Below are 23,031 nucleotides of genomic sequence, written 5' to 3'. Positions count from 1 at the left end.
CGTGGGGCCCCCAGATCCTATATACTCTGAACAGCAGTATACAGGCGGTCCAAACAAGACAGGGACTGTAGGTTTGTTCTTAAGTTGAATCTGTTTGTAATTTGGAACAGGTACATTTTGTAAGTGTAGCTCCAGCCAAAAAAACAATTTTTAAGCTTTTTGGATAACATAAGGAAGGGTTATCACCCCTGTAACATTTGTTTTGCTGTCTGTGCCCCTGTTCAGAAGGTTTCATCTCACTTTCTGTCCCAATGACAATTGGATTTTGAAAATTTGGGGTTATTAGGAATACAAGGACTGGTGATAAATCATTAGTGGAGACACCCTTTTCCCATATTAACTCTTACAGGGGAGAATTCCCCTTCCTAGGGGTAGATTTCCTCTCACTTCCTGTTGTCTCCCTCCGTTTGTAAGTAGGAGTCATTTTTAACTCTGATGTTTGAAAGTAGGGGACCGTCTGTAACTATACGGCCTGCCCTATATACTCTGCAGAAAATTGGGCCTTAGGTGTTGGTGGTACCAGAACTCTGTAAGCCCTCACAGTTACTATTGGTGGGCGCTGTAATGGGCCCTGCTTTGAAATATTATATCAAGAATTGTAATTACATGCCCCTGTTGAACAGGGGCAGAAAAATTGGGCCTTTGGTGGTGGTGTCACAACACTGTAAGCCCTCACAGGTACTCATGGTGGGCGCTGGAACAGGCCCTGCTGTGAAATATTATATCATGAATAGTAATTACATGCACCTGTTGAACAGGGGCAGAAAAATTGGGCCTTTGGTGGTGGTGTGCTGGTGGTGCCACAACACTGTAAGCCCTCACAGTTACCCTTGGTAGGCGTAGGAACGGGCCCTGCTGTGAAATATTAGATCAAAAATTGTAATTACACGCCCCTGTTAAACAGGGGCAGAAAAATTGGGTCTTAGGCAATGGTGGTGGTGCCACAACACTGTAACCCCTCACAGATTCTGTTGTTGAGCGCAGGAATGAGCCCTGCTGTGAAATATTAGAGCAAATATTGTAATTACATGCCCCTGTTAAACAGAGGCAGAAAAATCGGGCCTTAGGCACTGGTGGTGGTGCCACAACACTGCAACCCCTCACAGATACTCTAGTTGAGTGCAGGAACGAGCCCTGCTGTGAAATATTACAGCAAAAATTGTAATTACACGCCCCTGTTAAACAGGGGCAGAAAAATTGGGCCTTAGGTATTGGTGGTGGTGCCCTGAAACAAAAATGTTCTTAGAAGCTATCAACATGAACATTGAGGAGGAATAGGATAGTCACTCAGCATAACAAGATAATCACTCAGCATAGGCAGTCTTCAAGGGATCTCACATTCATAGAAAAATTAATTGGTTACATCAGCATCAGGTGCTTGGTAGTTGGTGATCCAAGACTGATTCATTTTTATGAAGGTGAGCCGATCAACTGAGTCTGTGGACAGGTGCACTCTGTGATCGGTTACAAAGCCTCCAGCTGCAATGAATGTGCATTCAGAAAGAACGCTGGACGCAGAACAGGCCAGTAGCTCAATTGCATACTGTGCAAGCTCTGGCCAGTGATCCATCCTCAAGACCCAGTAACCCAGTGGATTTTCGGCTGGAAAGGTCTCCAAGTCTGATCTTGCCCCTAGGTATTCCTGCACCATGTAAATCAGACGCTGGAGATGGTTGCTGGAACTGATCAGACCATGGGGCTGCGGAGTAAAGAATTGTCTGAACGCATCGGTCAGACGGCCACCTTCTCCACCGCTCCTTCTGTGACTGACCGAAGCCTCAGCAACACGTTGTCCAGGAGGACCAGGAAATTGTAACCTCCCAGGCTCTGGAAATGCATTGCACAAACTTTTCTGCAAGGCCTCCCGAAGATGTTTCATCCTCTGCTCCCTCTGAGAAGGCTGGATACATTCCACAACCTTACCCTTGTAACGTGGATCAAGGAGGGTTGCCAGCCAGTAATGATCCCTCTCCTTGATACCATGAATCCGAGGGTCCTTTCGCAGGCTATGCAGGATCAGGAAGGCCATGCAGCGAAGGTTTGCTGAGGCATTCGATCCGGAGTCCTCTGGGTCACTAAGGATGACATGATCCACAGCCACCTCCTCCCAGCCACGTACAACTCCATGGGTTTCTGGGGACTGAAAACAATCCCTTGAAGACTGCTGCTGATGCTGAGTGCTAGGCTCCACCTCCATGCTGACCCAATCCTCATCCTCCTCCTCTTCTTCCTGTGTGATCGGCGGGCCCGCAGGAATACTGTCTGGATAAAGGGGGCCTTGAGAGGTAAGGAAGTCCTCCTCTTCCTCCCTCTGTTCTGCCTCAAGTGCCCTGTCCATTATTCCACAAAGCGTGTTCTCCAACAGGAAGACAAGAGGGACAGTATCACTGATGCATGCACTGCCACTGCTCACCATCCTCGTGGCCTCCTCAAATGGTGACAGGACAGTGCATGCATCCTTAATCAGTAGCCACTGGCAAAAAAAAGCCAAGCTCCCCTGATCCTGTCCTGGTGCCATACTCACACAGGTACTCATTGATGGCCCTCTGCTGCATGTGCAGTGACTGCAGCATTGCCAACGTTGAGTTCCACCTGGTGGGCATGTCACAAATGAGGCAGTTATTGGGCAGGTTGCATTCCTTTTGAAGGTCAGCCAGCCGAGCACTGGCTATATATGACTGGCGGAAATGCCCACAGACTTTCCTGGCCTGCCTCAGGAGATCCTGTAAGCCCGGATACCTGCACAAGAACCGCTGCACCACCAAATTAAGGACGTGAGCCAAACAGAGAACATGGGTCAAGTGTCCCTGTTGGAGGGCGGAGAGGTTGGTGCCATTGTCGCAAACCACCATTCCTGGCTGAAGCTGGCGTGGCATCAACCACCTCTGAGTCTGCCCCTGCAGAGCTGACAGAATCCCAGCCCCTGTGTGGCTTCTGTCCCCTAAGCAGACCAACTCAAGCACCGCATGGCATCTTTTTGCCTGAGTGCTTGCGTAGCCCCTTGAACGCCTATGGAGCACTGCTGGTTCCGAGGACAAATCTGCAGAGGAAGAGGCCATAGAGGAAGAATAAGAGGAGGGGGTGGAGGAGAGAGGTGTGGCAGAATCACCACTACTAGCATTTTGGAGGCGTGGTGGCGGAACAAGCTCCAACAATACTGCACCCTGTCCTGCATCCTTCCCAGCTGTCAGCAAAGTTACCCAGTGCACCGTGCACCGTGAAAGAAAGGTAACGTCCCTGTCCATGGCTGCTGGACCATGAGTCAGCGGTAATATGCACCTTACTGCTGACCGACCTGTCCAACGAGGCAACAAGACATTGCCTTCCACATGCCGGTAGAGAGCCGGAATGGCCTTCCGTGAAAAGAAATGGCGTTTGGGAAACTGCCACTGAGGTACCGCACATTCCACAAATTCACAAAAGGGGGCAGAGTCTACCAGCTGAAAAGGCAGCAGTTGGAGTGCTAGCAATTTAGCCAAGCTAGCATTCAGCCGCTGAGCATGTGGATGGCTGGGACCGAATTTCTTTCGACGGTTTAGCAACTGGGGTAGGGAAATTTGCCTGCTACAATCGGATGTTGGTGTAGCGATAGCAGATTGCCCGCAAGTACTTGGCTAATTCTACACCTTCATTCCTCTCAGTGCAGGTTTCTGAGAGGACTGAAGTTGTAGTGGGGTTGGAGATCCCAGCTGATGAGGAGCAAGAAGAGGTCCGCCTTGTTCTTTGGTGTGGGTCTTTTAAGTACTGTTGCCAACGGACTGCATGGGAGGTCGACATATGTCTGGTCAAGCATATGGTGCCCAAGCGGCTGCTGTTTTGGCCATGTATGATACGCTTCAGACATATGTTGCAAACAGCAACGGTGCGATCTTCTGCACACATATCAAAAAAGGCCCACACCAAAGAACTTTTCAAAATACGCGGGGAGTCAGCAGCGCCCTGCACATGCGGAGCTCTGTGGTGCGATGCAGTTTGGGTGGCTGCCCTTAAGCTGGCCCCTGGTGGGCATCCTGCCTCGTTGGAAATGTGCCTCCTCCTCCTCTCTTCTATTAATCACCCACGTAGAGTCGGTGACCTCATCATTCCCTCCCTCCTTGTCACTGGAGCAAACCTGGCAGTATGCTGCAGCTGGGGGAACATGACTGCCAGTTTCTTGTCCTTCTTGGGCACCCCCTCCCTCTGGGCTCCTTCCTCAACCTGGGTACCATCATCGGAGCCTTCAAAACGCTGCGCATCCTCCTGCAACATGTACCCGACACTGTGGTCGAACAGTTCAGGGGACTCCTCCGTGCATGATGGTGGGGCTAGGGAAGGAGTGACTGATGACATTGACCTGATGGAATAGGCCACTTTGGCAGCTGTATTGGCAGGCAAACTACTCTGAGCCTGTGTGACAGAGGATGAGGAGGATGAGGACGGCTTAGTTATCCACTCTACCAACTCTTCTGCATGTTGTAGATCAACATGGCCAGTTGCTGAAAAAAAGGACAAGCGTGCCCCACGGCCACGTGCTGAGGATGCACCGTGTCCACGACCAGCACTGTTGGCTGTAGACACAGAGCCAGCTTGCCCTCTTTTAGTGGCCTGTGAGCATCTGCCTCACCTTGGTGGCCTTCCAGACATGCTGTAAAATGTTATTAGCAAAACACCACCTGAAGTTTACTAGAAAAAGTATACCAGGAATGGCCTGCAGTCAGATATAGGCTTGGCTAGACTAGAATGCAGTGGATATATATATATATATATATATATATATATATATATATATATATATATATATATATATATATATATATGTAGGAGACTGTATATATATTTAATGCACTGCAGATCACTGAATCACCTGCCTGCCTGCCTGCCTGAAAGTGTATTTGAAAACGTACACCAGGAATGGCCTGCAGTCAGATATATAATTGGCTAGACTGGAATGCAGTGGTTATATATATGTAGGAGACTGTATATATATTTTATGCACTGCAGCTCACTGAATCGCCTGCCTGCCAGTATATTAGAAAAAGTACACCAGGAACAGCCTTCAGTCAGATCTAGCTACACTGGATACAGTGGATGTATATATATATATATATATATATATATATATATATATATATATATATATATATATATATATACGAGACTGACTGTATATATATATATATATATATATATATATATATATATATATATATATATATTAAATACACTGCAGCTAACTGAATCATCTGCCTGCTCAATCTAAATGAAATTACACTCTCAGGCAATGCCCGCAACACACTACACAGGCCCGACGTGCAGGCGACCTTATATAGTGTGGGGCGTGGACTTAACCCCCTGCCTTTGGCCAATTATGGCTCTCTTTCCTGATGGCGCTGTGATAAACATACTTAAGGGGGACATGCATCTATTTAGGCAAATCACTAAATATAAAAAGTATATTAGCACTCAACATTCAATTAATCATATTTGGCGGATGTGCATGCACATACAGCACCCCATGAGGAACAAAAACTTTGGTGTACCAAAATAAGTAAATGATAAAAAATAATAAATAAGAATGGCGCCTGGACAATTAAATAGATACAAAGAAAAGAAAAGAGAATGATGAAGCAGAAAAAAAACAAATCATGGACAGCCCATAGAAATCAAATGGGGACTGTCACGAATTTGCACGCCCAAGGCGACTAGCTAACTGCAATGTGCATTCCGTGACCGGGGTATAAGAGGAACTAAGGGAATAAGGGGGAACTTTTACTGAGCATGTAAGACTGACTGTGGTACTTTCACAGCCCGCACTACCTTTGGCCACCACCAGAGGGAGACTCCACTCCAATCCAGCTAGCTGACCACACACAGGCAGATATAAATCTTACATACAATCTGGTGCACTCTAAGGGTTGAGGAGCAGTCTAGCAATTAGCACACACTTCTAGGGTTCCTCCAGCTATCCTGGAAGCTTGAACCCCGGTGTTAAATCACTCTTCCCACTGTCCCCACACCCACACACCAGACACACAATAAATGATAGCCTGCCACCACCCAACAGTTTGTCCGCAGACTGGTCTGCTGAGCCACCACACACACAGATCTCCGTCTGGAAGATCTGTTAGCTTACAATCTGCATGCAATCTGCCAACACGCAGTGCAATTGCACACCGATTGGCACGTAACTTAAACTGAGTACATAAGCACTAAAATACACCAACCTCTCCAGAGATATGAGTCCTAGCTTAGTACACAGAAGTCACTTATTAATTTTATCATTTAATATCCCGAAAGTGGGCAGTGCATAAAAGATATACAAAGAAAAAGGATTTACCAAAAAAGATACAAAAAATGCAGAAAGACACACAAGTGACAATTTGCTATGAAAATAAAAAGGGGTAAAAACAGAAATAAACTTTACCAAAATCTATCCATTAGTAGAAGCATACTGGAACATGTGGGAACTCCCCAGTTTCGAACTGGCTTCGTGGAAGAACAATGTTCATATCTCAGGCTACCCAATTTATTGAAATATGGATGTGGGCTGGACTTTAGCCCTTGGCCAATCAACCCTGGGGGGTGTTCCTGTCTCAGCCCACAAATGTTTTGTGTTCTGAAATGACCAGAGTCAAATTGGCCCAGAACGGCACTGATTGCTGGGTCACGGATAAGATTTCCGATACCAGCGCATCAGTCCGATCACGACGATCCAATTATTATTTTTTTAGGGTTACAAACACTTTAAATAAATCACAGAAACACATTCCTATGTGTTAGCTTCCAGTAATTATACAGACTGTAGTTCATTCACATTATCCTAGAATGCAAGGTTTGCACAATATCTTCATCCAATGGAGACTTTGTTTTGCCAAAACACACAAAGGAATCTTGAGACAAACCTCATGTTCTAGTTTTTAGAAGAGTTATTTGATATAATTTCAAATACTAATATGTAAAACTTGAAATAAAGCTAAGTTGTGCTCTTTCTTTACAAGATTTATTATACAAAGATTTCTAACTAGTAGAAGTGAATGTACTGCCCTCATGTGCAGTGCCTGTGCTCCTCTCAGTGTTGATCACATTCATGATAAGGAAAAAAAACTAAAAATCTGATAAGTCTAGACCTTAACATGGTTTTCTAAATATTCTGTAAATTCAACCGATCTATATTCTGCATGTTAACTGACTGGCAGTCCAATCAAACCAGCATTTACGTTTTAATTTCAGAAGCAGTACAAATACCCTGCTAATCTTAATATTAGTTCTCACAAACAAGCAATGAATCTGTTGTGAAGAGCTGTGTCTGACTTTTATTAGAAGGGCTCAGGCTCTGGAATAGCGTGGACAGATTTAATGCTGCTGAAAGCAATGCAAATGGATACTTGTATATTTTTAATCTTACAGCACTGTATATCTATGGAAAGCTTCATATGCTTTAAAGAAAAAGAATACTGGAAATGAAAATTAAGCAATACAACCAAAACAGGAAGTTTTATATCCACTCAGGAATTTAACAGGAATAATGAGACAGCTGTTACTTGTAACATTAGACTCATTGGGTTTTGATTTACTAAAACTGGAAAATGCAAAATCTCGTGCAGCTGTGCATGGTAGCCAATCAGCTTCTAACTTCAGCTTGTTCAATTACTCCTTGAAAAAAAAAATCTGATAGCTGATTGGTTTCTGTGCAGAGATACACCAGATTTTGCACTCTCCAGTTTTAGTAAATCAACTCCATTGCCTGTTTAACTAAAGAAAAAGGCACAGCATGTTAACAAATACCCTGATTTTCACATAAATGTATTTAAATATATTTATGTACTTACTTGAAAGCTGTTTTTGCAGCTGTCTGACCAAGGCTGCAGTTTGCTGTTGTTGCTGAGTTTGTTGTAAGCCCTGTCTGGAGAACTGTAAGACATGATTTAAAGATTTAAAGACATCACATAACATATGAAAGGCATTTGAGTTGTTACTCTGATGTCCAGTATATTGCACATTGTATTTTATCATACCACTTTCATTTTGTGATTATTGGCCTGTAAATGGACAGAAGTGTTCAGTGCTATAGGACAGTAAACAACTATTTGTCATGATAAAAGCATAGGTTCTAATCACATATCTGTTTCATGCCAAAACATTAATTTATTGAAAAAAGAAACCAAGCAGGATTAATCTTTTAGTCATCAGATTTCATCAAAGTGAAATCAGGTCTGCCAAGTACACTCTGCCCTTCAGCTTTACTCTACATCTGCCTTTCTCAACCAAGGTTCTGTGGAACCATAGGGTTCCTCTATAATTTGTTAGGTGTTCAATAAGTAGTGAGCAGTGGCAGACTGATATACTGACTGAAAGTGTCTAGCTCCAGTGCCACTCCATAGCTTCAGTAGCATGGAGCCAGTGGAACTTTTCCTTTGATTTCTCAGGTATGTAACCACTGGCACCAATGGTCATGTTAGCAGTCTGTAAGGGGAACATTCTTCCTACAAACCACTGAAGAGAATTCTTCCAACATTACCCAAAAGTATGGGGGTGGTCTACACTGACCACCATTGTGTTAGACAGTGGCGTAACTAGAACCTTCAGGGCCCCGGTGCAAGAAACCATGATGGCCCCCCCTTCCATCCGAGCCCCGGGCTTCCAATTTTGGGAGGGTGTCCATGTACATTGTCCCAAAACCGTGCTTCCTGCATGCCCCCTGGGACGTGCATCCAGCGCAATCACAGTGGCCCTTTACCATGTGATGTCAGCTGATCACATGTAAACAGATTTGCCGGTTATCCGCAGCCCTTTACTCCCACAATGTGTCTGTGTTAGGAAAGGACTGCCATTAACTGTGAAGACTGTCAGAAAATTGTTTACACTGATAATCAGTGCCCCAATCAGTAGTGCCCATCAATGCCGCCTATCAGTGCCCATCAATGCTGCCTACAAGTGTTACCTATCAGTGCTCATTAATGCTGCCTAACAGTGTTCATCCGTGCCACCTATCAGTACTCTTCAATGCTGCCCATCAATACTGCCTATCAGTGTTCTTCAGTGCCCATCAGTGCAGCCTATGAGTTCTGCCTATTAGTGCTCATCAATGCCCATCAGTGCCACCTATAAGTTCCCATCAATGCCTCCTATCAGTGCCTCCTATCAGTGCCCCCCATCGTTACCCATCTCAGTGCCCCCTAGTGCCTTATCAGTGCCCCCTAGTGCCTTCTCAATGCCCCCTATCAGTGCCCCCTAGTGCCTTCTCAGTACCCCCTATCAGTGCCCCCTAGTGTCTTATCAGTGCCCCCTATCAGTGCCCCCCTAGTGCCTTCTCAATGCCCCCTATCAGTGCCCCCTAGTGCCTTCTCAGTGCCCCCTAGTGCCATCTCAGTGCCCCCTATCAGTGTCCCCTAGTGCCTTCTCAGTGTCCCCTATCAGTGCCCCCTAGTGCCTTCTCAGTGCCCCCTATCAGTGCCTCCCTTCAGTGCTCATCAGTAAATCCTATCAGTGCCTCCCATCGGTGTCCCCTATAAGCACCTTCTATCAGTGTCCCCTATCAGCGCCCCCCATCAGTGCCTTTTATCAGTGCCCCCTATAAGTGCCTTCTATCCGTGCCCCCTATCAGTGCCCATCAGTGTCTTCTATCAGTGTCCCCTATAAGTGTCCCCTATCAGTGTCTTCTATCAGTGCCCCCTATCAGTGCCCCCTATCAATTTCCCCTATCAGCATCCCCTATAAGTGGCTATCAGTGCCCCCTATCAGTGCCCATAAGTGTCCTCTATCAGTGCACCCTATCAGTGCCCATCAGTGTCCTCTATCAGTGTCCCTATCAGTGCCTCCTATCAGTGCCCATTAGTGTCCCTATCAGTGCCCATCAGTGTCCTCTATTAGTGTCCCTATCAGTGCCCATCAGAGTCCTCTGTCTTCTCAGGACAGCACGGCTCTGAGCGGAGAGCGTCTCTCAGCTAACAGCAGCACATAGACACCGGCATTGACAGTTTTATATCCCTCTCCGATGGAAACCGTCCAGTCTGTCCTCTCTCACACGGGATGACAGAGGACACACAGCTGATCTCTCCCTTCTCCCTCCTCCCCTCTCCTGTGTGCTCCGTGGAAAATGTGAGCTCCTTAGCTTCATACTTGACTGCCCGCGGATCATACAGGAGAGGGGAGGGGGGAGAAGGGAGAGATCAGCTGTGTGTCCTCTGTCATCCCGTGCGAGAGAGGACAGACCGGACGGTCTCCGTCGGAGAGGGATATAAAACTGTCAATGCCGGTGTCTCTGTGCTGCTGTTACCTGAGAGACGCTCTCCGCTCAGAGCCCTGTGAATAGCAACCCCACTGGGCCCTCCCACAGTGACAGAATGCCAGGGCCCCATCGCAAGTGCGACTGTGGCGACCCCGGTAATTCCGCCACTGGTGTTAGGAATTTATTTCACTGACCACAAGTGTAACAGTGCATGATTTCCATTGACCACCAAGGTAAGGGGGCCCTTCTTTTATTGACCACCAATGTGGTATGGCTACTATACCTTGAGCTGTAGGTATAATTAACTTTAGTAGGGATTCCTTGAAACCTGAAAATTACTTCAAGTGCTGCTCTACATATTTCCATTCGAAAGTGTCTGTGACACTCACTCAGAGTCATCCTCAGTAATGGGACCCTAGGCGATATGCAAAAAACAACCAATCAAACATGCAATGAGAAATAAAAACACCACACCATTTTTTAATTTTTTTTATTTTTATTGGATTAAATTTTGGCCACGGACCGGTTTATTGGTTTTAATAAATACATAAATAAATATTTTAAATAAATAAAACTTATTTCATCAATTACCTTCAAATAAATTAAAACACTCTCAGCTCAGCCACTGAGACTCAAGCTGACTCAACCTTTCACTTAACATTTCCTTACAAATGCCCTTTAGATAGTCTAACTAAAGGGATCCACCACATAAACCGGCCGCGACGAGGGGGGGGGGGTTAGGGAGGGAGCTCCTTGCAGAATCCACTTCTCTGGCAACTGGCCAGGAATCCTGTCAGCTGAATCCTTTTATAGCCTCTGACCTCCTGCTTCTAGAAAATTCTATTATCACCTGACTAAACTGACCAATCCTAACCCTTAAATAATATTCAATCCTTGCCAGCCTTAATCTGCAAATGGGGCCACCATAATACCAAAAACCCCCTAAATTGATTAAATTGCCATCGCCACAGCCCCATAATGCAGAGGGGGGGGCCATATAAGGCTAACCCCCCTTTTCCCTCATGGGACCATAGGCGATATGCAAAAAAAAAAAAAACAATCAAACATGCATATGAGAAATAAAAACACCACACAATTTTATTTTATTTTTATTTTTATTGGATTAAATTTTGGCCACGGACCGGTTTATTGGTTTTATTAAATACATAAATAAATATTTTAAATGAATAAAACTTATTTCATCCATTAACTTCAAATAAATTAAACCACTCTCAGGTCAGCCACTGAGACTCAAGCTGACTCAACCTTTAATTTAACATTTCCTTACAAATCCCAAACGACAGGAGGAGTGACACTAACAGACCTCCTGTCCACACCAACCCAGCCCGCGGCCGTCTCAATGCATGTTTGAAGGTCACAATTGAAAATATCTAAATCCACGTCTGATAGATGCACTCCATCATGCCTATACATACCTGTAATACCTCCTTCCAGCTCCAAATGGCGAAAAGAAAACACCAATTCAGGAACTAAAAATTTTTCTAAAGCTTTATTGATTCTCTTATGAACCTTTTCAAGTGGCTTAAAAGTAACCGATTGTAACCAACATAACCTCCGGGACAATTTATTAATACCTCTGGGAAAATATTAATACTGTATTAGGAGAATGTAAGTGAAGAAAACGAAAAATATCCTTCATGCTTGAAATTAAATCAAATGATTTTAATTTCCCTATGTCATTTCCTCCTAGATGGACTATTAGGATATTGGGAGGGGGGGAGCTAGCATAAAGCCTACCTAATTCAAAAATTAAATCACACCAAACCATACCCCTAAGTCCATGCCAATTGCAAAATAAAGATGGATCCATGCCCAGATTCTCAGAGTATATCCTATCTGCTGCTCTTTTCTGTGCCCAGAAATTATATGAGTGGCCCACAATCCATACCATAAGACGGGTACCTGAAACCAAAATTTATGTTAATAAGGACGAATATATAGTTTATATGAATCTGAACGCCATCTACCTATTCTCTTAATTTCACTCCCTTCTAAACCCATCCGAGCAGCTTCCGTAGCCGCTCCGATGTGAAAAGAATGCGTAGTTATCCTTAAATGACCTAGCTTTAAGTAACACATACATCTTTTAAAAACCATTGAGAATTGATAACTCATTAACGGTGAACCATTATTATTTATAAATAACAAACTTTGAAAAGTTGGCCTAATCTTCATATAAGCCTTCAAAGCCCTAAACGGTCATATCTCAGCTTCCGCACATTCTTGTAAAGTTATCTAAGACCCCAAACCACTAAAGGGTCTGACTTACTGAATGGAAGAAAAATTTGTAAACTATTTCCGAATATATAAACATTGAAAAATAAAGTAGCAGACTGTTTCTTTTTTGAAGGCGGCAATAATTCTGAGATTCTAAAAGCCGCAAAGAACGCCAATGTAAAAACTGAATTAAACAGAACAGATTCAAACATAGAATAACACACCCAAGGAGTAACTTTACACAATTTAGATAATAATTCCGGGGTGACGGGACATCTATCATCCTTATAAACTCCACTTCTTTTGTACCTTTTTAAAACCTGTCTGACTGAAAAGAAACTTTGACATGATGGAAACCTATAAAGCTTCAAGAAAAAGGAAACACCTGATACCACTTTGTTAACATGCGACCAGGAATGACCTTTTTCTAATATCGAATGAAGGAAAAGCAATACCAAACTTTCTGAGTATGGAGACATATCAGTGTATAAAGAAGACAAAAAAGTGGACCATAATAACCATGAAGCCGTATAATTTTTCCAAGTCGAATTAGCCACTGAGCATTGAATGTTCTTATAAATTAAATTAGATCCCATAAATGGGATGGGCAACGCTCCCCGACTACATCCGCTTCTGGCATTAACAAGAAAAACCGGTACATCTGTTGACGAGAGAGAGAATCGGCAATTATATTAAACTTACCTCTAATATACTTTGCCTTGATCCAGACATTCCATTTCAGGCACAGAAAAACCAAATGCCGCAAGAAAAACACAACTTGAGGAGATTTGGCAGATAAGCAATTTACTTGCAAAAGCTACTCCCTGATTATCAGACCTTCTATTTGCAAAATACTCACCCCATATTTCTAAAGCTACAATAACTGGAAACAATTCTAGTAAAACAATATTTTTACAAAAACCCTTACTCACCCACCTGGAAGGCCATGCCGAAAAACACCAGTGAGTTTTCCAAATAACCCTGAAGCCTATAGAACCAGCTGCATCGGTGGCTAAACAAAATTCTGAATCCAGAATGAAATCCTGCTGCCATAAAGTCTTACCATTAAATGTCTCAAGAAAATTTAGCCATACCAAAAGATCTGCCTTCATCTCGGAATTCACCCTAACATGGGACGATGGATTTTTTAAAACCTGAAATTGAGCTATATAGCCTCCTAGAAAAAAACCCTACCCATCGGCAGGACTCTCGCTGCACAGGATAACTGACCCAATAATGATTGCATTTCTTTTAACATAACTTTTTTTCTTCTGATAAATTTTAACAAAAACTGAGTCAACCTATATACCTTATCGTTAGGGAGACTAAATTCCATGTCTATAGTATTCAAACCTATACCAAGAAATTCAATGTTAGTTGTTGGAAAAAACGTTTTTTCTTCTGCCAAAGGGATGCCGAAAAAATCACACACTAAAAAGAAAGACCAAAGTAAATTAATACAATCTTGTGTTCCTGAAGCTCCCAAAAATAAAAAACTATCCAAATAATGAATGGTAAATTGAGACTTAGCTCCGTATTCACTAGCCACTCAATGAAAGATGAAAAAGCTTCAAAATAGAAGCAGGAAATCGAGCATCCCATTGGCAGACATTTGTCAAAATAGAATTTATCTTCAAAAATAATTCCTAAAGAATTAAAACAGGCTGGGTTTAGCGGTAATAATGTGAAAGCAGATTTAATGTCCACCCTAGCCATTAATGCGTTAGGTCCTAAAATGCGCAATTTATTAACTGCTGACTCAAAAGACGCATATGTCACTGCTGTCAAGTTGGAGTCTATCTGATCGTTCAAACTCCAAACAGGAATGACAAGTGATGTATTAGTCGGAATTTCCCTGGCTCCATTGAGGGAAGGTAAACTGAAACCATCCACGAAATCCTCAATTAGCAGCGAAGCCTTCTGTCTGTTTGGGTAAACCTGCAACCAAGGCAGCTTTCTTTGTATACTCACTGGGGTTGCCGCTTTTTGGAAAAGTGTCCTTTTGTCCGGCCTGAAGCTTACGAAAACATTTTGCGATAGGATGAGACCCAGCGGAAAAGGCACATTCGTGCTTATATCTACACGCATTCGCCCATTTACACTGCCTGTCATTGAAAGTGAAACACAACCCTTTTTTAAATGTATTCACTGATTGATTGATATTGGTAACATTGGGTTGGCGGACAAAAGGTTGTCTTTGAGGCAAAAATAAATTAGGCCATAAGCTAACATCCTTGGAACCCCATTGTAGAGAAGGCTGTACAGCTAATTTCTGGAGGAAAGCCTCATCATATGTCAGCCAAGAGAAACCACTAAAGCTTCTGTAAGCCTCAAGGATGATATCTATATGTTGAAATAATGCTGGGCTCCTTTCAGGGAATCTCTCACACAAAACACTTGAATAAATAACAAAAGCTTGTAACCATAAATAAAAAGATTTCAAGACTGTTTTACATCTTTCATCCTCACTCTTATCATTCTTTTTGTCATATTTGTGTGAAAACTCCCTAGAAGGAGGAAGCATCAAACTTAAATCAATATATTCTTCTCTCCATATTTTCTCTTTAATAGAGGCAGATAGATGAAATCTGTCACGGAACGTCCCTCACTCCGCTTGAGTGCTTCCGTCATATACCACTTCCTCCCAGTCTGTATACAGATATCAGATATTCCAACCTCTCTGAGCACAAAACAAGGCGACACTTGCTTGTTGCTAACATGAACTTACTTTATTTAGAATCAAAATTACAATACTTTATATGCCGTTGGAACCTCCTCTAACAATACAACTGTAACCTAATTAACCTAATTAACATGAGCTAATTAACTAATCCTTTATACAGCCTAGGTGACTGAGACATGACCTATTGCCCAGACTGAGTTAATTATCACAGGACATTTTCTCACAATAGCAGCAGCTCCAATAGGAGTCGTCCCATCTCCTACATTGTATAGAGCAGTGTTTCTCAACTCCAGTCCTCAAGGCGCCCCAACAGGTCATGTTTTCAGGCTTTCCATTATTTTGCTCAGGTGATTTGATCAGTTTCACTGCCTTAGTAATTACCACACCTGTTTCATCTGAGAGAAATCCTGAAAACATGACCTGTTGGGGCGCCTTGAGGACTGGAGTTGAGAAACACTGGTATAGAGGACAATGTGATCAGCTCATTCAATTAACATAAACACAGGTAGTTGGAGTTGATGACACCAGCATCTCCTCACAGGATGTGTCCCAATAGAATGAATCAGTCTTATCAGCAGGGGGCTGCTGGAGGAATCCCCCCTCCCTCTTCAGGGACACAAATCCACAGCAAGGAGTCCCCAACAGAATCAAACAACATACAATATATACATATATACACAACTGAGTCTGATTAGTACAGTTCAGACCGGACCTCCAATTCACCACACAAAGAGCACCGTTCCGTTGAATATCCAGGGCCCATAATCAAAAGGCAAGAGGCTCGCACCCAGTCCTCTCCAACAGCCTCTGTCCCAGCTAGGTCTGTCACAAAAACCTAGTGGAGAGTAGGGATGAGCTTTGAGTTCGAGTCGAACTCATGTTCGACTCGAACATTGGCTGTTCGCAAGTTCGCCGAACAGCGAACAATTTGGGGTGTTCGCGGCAAATTTGAATGTCGCGGAACACCCTTTAAAAGTCTATGGGAGAAATCAAAAGTGCTAATTTTAAAGGCTTATATGCAAGTTATTGTCATAAAAAGTGTTTGGGACCTGGGTCCTGCCCCAGGGGACATGGATCAATGCAAAAAAAAGTTTTAAAAACGTCCGTTTTTTCAGGAACAGGGGAACCCCGGCCAAAATTTAAAAAAAAAATGACGTGGGGGTCCCCCTAAATTCCATACCAGACCCTTCAGGTCTGGTATGGATTTTAAGGGGAACCCCGCGCCAAAAAAAAAACGGCGTGGGGTCCCCCCAAGAATCCATACCAGACCCTTATCCGAGCACGCAACCTGGCAGGCCGCAGGAAAAGGCTCCCGCTGTGTGACGGCGTCTCCTCGTCTGACGGTTCTTAAATAACGGGGGGCGGGGCCACCTGGTGACCCCGCCCCCTCTGATGCATGGGACATGACGGGACTTCCCTGTGGCATTCCCCGTGATGTCACAGGGAAGTCCCATCAAGTCACCGTGCGTCAGAGGGGGTGGGGTCACCGGTGGCCCCGCCCCCCGTTATTTATGAACCGTCAGACGAGGAGACACCGTCACACAGCAGGAGCCTCCCTCCATGCCAGCATGGATGCGGAGTGGCCCGGAGAAGAAAATGCAGAAGAGAAGAAGAGAAGAAGATGAAGCAGAGAAGAAGATGAAGAAGAAGATGAAGAAGATGAAGAGAAGAGCGGGAGCCTCCCCCCATGCCATGGGTGCGGAGTGGCCCGAGGAGAAGAAGATAGAAGATGCCGCGGAGGAGATGCTGGACGAACAAGAACCAGAAGAGCCAGAAGAACCAGAAGAAGAAGATGAAGGAAGATAGAAGAAAGAAGAAAGAAGAAGCATTTAAATAAAAGAATTGTCAAAAACTGTCTCTTGTCATTTTTAACATTTTTGACAGTTTTTTAGTGAAATGGTAGGGGTACTTTTGTACCCCCTTACCATTTCATACGGGGGGGTGGGATCTGGGGGTCCCCTTGTTAAAGGGGGCTTCCAGATTCTGATAAGCCCCCCACCTGCAGAACCCCACAACCACCGGCCAGGGTTGTGGGCATGAGGCCCTTGTCTTCATCAACATGGGGACAAGGTGTTTTGGGGGGCTACCCCAAAGCACCCTCCCAATGTTGAGGGCATGTGGCCTGGTACAGTTCAGGAGGGGGGCGCTCTCTCGTCCCCCCTTTTTTCCTGCGGCCTGCCAGGTTGCGTGCTCGGATAAGGGTCTGGTTGGTATGGATTTTTGGGGGGACCCCACGCCTTTTTTTTTGGCGCGGGGTTCCCCTTAAAATCCTTACCAGACCTGAAGGGTCTGGTATGGAATTTAGGGGGACCCCGCACGTCATTTTTTTTAAAATTTTGGCCGGGGTTCCCCTTAATATCCATACCAGACCTGAAGGGCCTAATATGGAATTTAGGGGGACCCCCACGTCATTTTTTTTTTAAATGTTGGTTCGGGGTTCCCCTGTGAGGAATTCCCATGCCGTTTTTATCAATGAACTTTTATGTGTATTGTCGGACCAGCAATGCAATAGCCGCGAGTAGTTTTAAATGGCTTTTTTCCTTTGAAATGTCATTTAGCTGTCAGACTGTTCTAAACAGACTGACGTTTTTTTTTTATTTTGGCCGGGGTTCCCCTTAATATCCATACCAGACCTGAAGGGCCTGATATGGAATTTAGGGGGACCCCCACGTCATTTTTTTTTTTAAATTTTGGTTTGAGGTTCCCCTGTGGGGAATTCCCATGCCGTTTTTATCAATGAACTTTTATGTGTATTGTCGGACCGGCAATGCAATAGCCGCGAGTAGTTTTAAATGGCTTTTTTCCTTTGAAATGTCATTTTGCTGTCAGACTGTTCTAAACACGGGAAACATGCGCCCCTTTACAGGCATACTATAGACACCCCCAGCTATGAAATTTAAAGGGATATTACACTTTTATTGTTTGACTTTAAGCATTATTAAAATCACTGCTCCTGAAAAAACGGCCGTTTTTAAAAGTTTTTTTTTGCATTGATCCATGTCCCCTGGGGCAGGACCCAGGTCCCCAAACACTTTTTATGACAATAACTTGCATATAAGCCTTTAAAATTAGGGCGGCACAGTGGTGTAGTGGGTAGCACTCTCACCTAGCAGTAAGAAGGGTCACTGGTTCAAATCCCGACCACGACACTACCTGCCTGGAGTATGCATGTTCTCCCTGTGTCTGCGTGGGTTTCCTCCAGGTACTCCGGTTTCCTCCCACACTCCAAAGACATGCTGGTAGGTTAATTGGATCCTGTCTAAATTGGCCCTAGTATGTATGAATGTGAGTTAGGGACCTTAGATTGTAAGCTCCTTGAGGGTGTAGGGACTGATGTGAATGTATAATGTATATGTAAAGCGCTGCGTAAATTGACGGCGCTATATAAGTACATAAAATAAATAAAATTAGCACTTTTGATTATTCATGTTCGTGTCCCATAGACTTTAATGGTGTTCGCGTGTTCGAACGAACTTTTTTCCTGTTCGCATGTTCTAGTGCGAACCGAACAGGGGGGTGTTCGGCTCATCCCTAGTGGAGAGAGAACACACTGCATACATTCCTTACTGCTGTTTTCCTGACTTTTATCCTGTGACAACGCAGCTTCTTCATTCTGCAATGCCACTGGATGCTTGTCTGCTAAAACAGAGGACCATACTCCTGTAACACCTTCTTGTTGCTTAAAACTATATTTGGACTGAGTGCGCATAATTTGTATCAACTGTTCCAAAGAAGAAGAAATGACAGACAATTTATCCATAGTGTTACACTTACCAATATCAGAATTGTTGCCACTAACAGTAGCCAACAATGGGGGAGCACACCGCACAGGAATAGCACTGCCGGCTTGCTCAACCCCGACTTGCCGAGAAAACCCAGCTTGCTGACTAGAAATAGCTGCATTAGGCCCATGCTCGTTCTGAGGCGCTGGCATGGCTGACAATACTTGCTGTTCGTGAGGCAATTCCTCCGCTGAAGACGCCCAAGCACTCCTCGTCTAACTCTGACCTGCGGCTTCACTGACATACTGGTGTCTGCTTAATGAAGATACCGACCTCCCTCTATGGCTTCTATAACTAGCGGGCGGGACCGGGCTTACACTCCTCCGCTGCTGGCGCTTTCTTTTGCTCCTTCTCTGACACACTTCACCTCCATCACGGCCGACATTCTCCTGCTGCGAGACTGAACTAGCGGCGTCTGCATGAACACGCGCTGCCATTTGCTGCCTTGTCTGAGGTAAATTCTCACCTCCGCTCTCTTCTGCCAACTCCGGAGCTCCGCTGTGAACACCGCTGACACCCGCCGATATTTGGCTTTCAGGTAATGATAAGCATAAACAAATCCATTCCTCCCCTCCAGCTGTTTCCGCTCTTTCTAATAATTGACGGAGAAGAGTCTTCATTATGCCAGAGCTAACTGGTGTTATTATATTCAAATTTCCCACTCAGAGCTACTTGCGGAATCCTCTTCTCTGGCGACAGGCCAGGAATCCTGTCAGCTGAATCCTTTTATAGCCTCTGACCTCCTGTTTCTAGAAAATTCTATTATCACCTGACTAAACTGACCAATCCTAACCCTTAAATAAAATTCAATCCTTGCCAGCCTTAATCTGCAAATGGGGCCACCATAAAATACTAAAAACCCCCTAAATTGATTAAATTGCCATCGCCACCCATCGCCACAGCCCCATAGTGCAAAGGGGGTTGGCATATAAGGCTAACCCCCCTTTTCCCTTATTCTTCAAGAGTGAAGATGCACAAAATAACATCATGTCATAAATTACCAGACCCACTCATAAACCCCATAAATAGCTTGTTGAAAAGCCTGCAGTGGTTTAGGTTAACTCTAATGCCCCGTACACACGGTCGGATTTTCCGACGGAAAATGTGTGATAGGACCTTGTTGCCGGAAATTCCGACCGTGTGTAGGCTCCATCACACATTTTCCATCGGATTTTCCGACACACAAAGTTTGAGAGCAGGCTATAAAATTTTCCGACAACAAAATCCGTTGTCGGAATTTTCAATCGTGTGTACACAAATCCGACACACAAAGTGCCACGCATGCTCAGAATAAATAAAGAGATGAAAGCTATTGGCTAATGCCCCGTTTATAGTCCCGACGTACGTGCTTTACGTCACCGCGTTCAGAATGATCGGATTTTCCGACAACCGTGTGACCGTGTGTATGCAAGACAAGTTTGAGCCAACATCCGTCGGAAAAAATCCATGGATTTTGTTGTCGGAATGTCCGATCAATGTCCGACCGTGTGTAAGGGGCATAACAGTGAACCTTATAACTCTATAGCAGCTGCAGTGTTTCCTTGACAGCATCAACAGTTCAATGAGTGATGTTTCCAGCTGCTTGAAAGTATATTTTATTACGAATGTCTCAATTTGCTCATGCATGAGCAAAGTACATCTTTCTAAAAGCTGAAGGCAAACTAAATCAGAAAGGGGCATAAAAAATGATTTCTGACTAATAAAATGTAATAGGAATTTAATGGTGTCTTCTGCTCTTTCAAGAAACTTTTTTTAAATGTATGTACAATGTGTATGAAGTACAGGTTTACTCAAATTGCCTTAACCACTTGAATACCAGAAAGTTCACCCTCTTCCTGCCCAGGCCAATTTTCAGATTTCAGTGCTGTCACATTTTGAATGACAATTAGTCATGCAACTCTGTAACTAAATTACATTTTTATCATTTTTTTTTAAAACAGATAGAGCTTTCTTTTGGTGATATTTAATTCCTAAAAAAAATAGAGTTTTTCTTAGTTTCTGTTATAAAATTTTGCAAATATGTTTTGCACGGATGGGCACTGATGGTCACTAAAAAGCTGCACTGATAGACACTGATGAGGAGGCACTGATGAGGCTGTACTCATAAGCTACGCTGATAATGAGGGAACTGATGAGGCTGCACTGATGATCAGGGCACTGTGTATTAGTGTAAAATATTGTACTTACTGTGCACCTCACATATCCATCTCTCCTTCCCTCACAAATGGTCTGTGTGTGTGAAGAAAGGAGAGCTGATAACCTACTGTAAAAGGGAAGGTTTGGGACTTTATATGAGGCATGGGTAGGTGTCTCCATCCCTGGTTTGGGTACATATCAAGGGGAATTGGGACTTTATATGAAGCAGTTGGAATGCGGAGGTATAAATAAAGGAATTTAATTCATAACATGGTAGAGGAATAATTTCATATATATATACACAATTATATTTGCACAAAATGTATACATGATGAATTAAATTACATATAAATGAACACATGCAATAATAAATACATAGTAGTATTGGAGTAAATTAATAGTATAACACAATGGCATAGCCTGCAGGTGCCAAGTGGCTAACCCGACACTGCATCCGTGATCGCATGATATATGGTAAGGTAAAACATGATTGATAAAATGTAGCATCGGATGTGGCTTATAGCTCGACGCGTTTCGTGAATACGTTCACTCATCAGGAACAGATGCGATAAATTACCTATAGAATATATAAGTATGGTAAACCAACTCTGTGTAGAGAAGGATGAAAATAAATAATGTTTAACCATGAATAGTGGACCAAGCACACTTACCAAGGCAGCAGTGAATACGGCATGTGGTGACCGGCATAAGGTGCACAGGAGGCATGGACCTCGCCGCGGGAGCTGAGGTGGCGTGCACATAAGCTTGCAGCGTCAGATGGTATGGGAAAGTGCATGAGTGCATGGATGGTGTCCATGTGATGAAGAGGGTGATATGTGGCTCGTCATATGTGAGTATCTAAGTACAAATGGTATATTGATATAAAAATTGATTAAACCAGAAAATAATGAATAAATAGGTGATGTGTGAATGATAAACACAGTGGTTCCATATGGGGTAGTATTTGAATATGTGTAGGATGGAATCAAAACTGGTGTGGAATGGTGTAAAAATAATGAACCCAGTGTGGTTCTATGGAATGTGATAGTGATGGGGGAAAAGTGAACATAACCAATGGTATATGAGACCTGGTGGGTGGACAAGATGATGCATAGTGATGAACCCATGTGAAATGATAACTTGAATGGAGAAAGGGCAAAGAAAAAGCTCTGTAACCACCGGGGTAAACTGAAACAGGGAACACTTACCCATAGGCTGCATCCATACAGTACCAGCGAAAGAATCAGCTGGTACGCAAGAGACCCCAGGAGGAGACTGGCCGTGGAGACAGCCTACTCCAAATGGGGTATGTATATGTGCACATCACCAACGCCACGTGCGTGCATGGTGGGAGGAGCGGCGACCGCACCTGAGCCAAGCAACTGCTCAGCGATTGGCGCCAATTCCTCCTTGCAGGAAGCACGTAGGTGGTGTTCAATACGTCGGTGCAGCAGCGCCAAATGTGACATCACACGTACGACATAGATGTCTTGGTGCTGATGCCCTGAGGGGCGTCCCCCCGATCCTCCAGATCACTGAAAGTGTGCAGGGAGGAGGGGGGGGACCCACAGGGCGTGACGCAGCTCCAGCGGCAAGAAAGAACACCCCCCAAGCAACACCGAGATGCTCAATGTACCACAGAGGCACATGACCCTGGACCAAGGGAAGACGTGCATGGAACAAAAACATGGTGTTCATGTGAACCACAAGACCAGTGTCAGGAATGCCGACTGTTGATGGTGATATGTTATAGAACTAGTGTAAGCATACATAAATGAACAAAAATAATAATTTAGCTAATCCAGACATGCAAGACCCAGCAGGGCGTGCAAGTCTGATGCTGCAACCTTATGTGCAGGCCACCTCAGCTCCCGCGGCGAGGTCCATGCCTCCTGTGCACCTTATGCCAGTCACCAAATGCCGTATTCACTGCTGCCTTGGTAAGTGTGCTTGGTCCACTATTCATGGTTAAACATTATTTATTT

At 44.1% G+C, this 23,031-nt stretch overlaps 1 protein-coding gene across 4 annotated transcripts in view; it reads right to left on the bottom strand.

Annotated features, from left to right (window-relative positions):
• Positions 1 to 23,031, bottom strand: part of MED12L (mediator complex subunit 12L) — a 777,103-nt gene that overhangs the window by 7,719 nt on the left and 746,353 nt on the right. For all 4 annotated transcript variants that reach the window (XM_073625995.1, XM_073625994.1, XM_073625996.1 and 1 more), the window contains one exon: positions 7,809 to 7,890. In XM_073625995.1, coding sequence (XP_073482096.1) covers positions 7,809 to 7,890 — 82 coding nt within the window. The remainder of the gene's footprint in view (positions 1 to 7,808; positions 7,891 to 23,031) is intronic.

The sequence above is a fragment of the Aquarana catesbeiana genome, linkage group LG04 (assembly GCF_042186555.1).
Source record: "Aquarana catesbeiana isolate 2022-GZ linkage group LG04, ASM4218655v1, whole genome shotgun sequence".
Classification (NCBI taxonomy): domain Eukaryota; kingdom Metazoa; phylum Chordata; class Amphibia; order Anura; family Ranidae; genus Aquarana; species Aquarana catesbeiana.
Note: the sequence above shows the minus strand (reverse complement) of the source record. Positions and strands in the feature narration are given on the sequence as shown.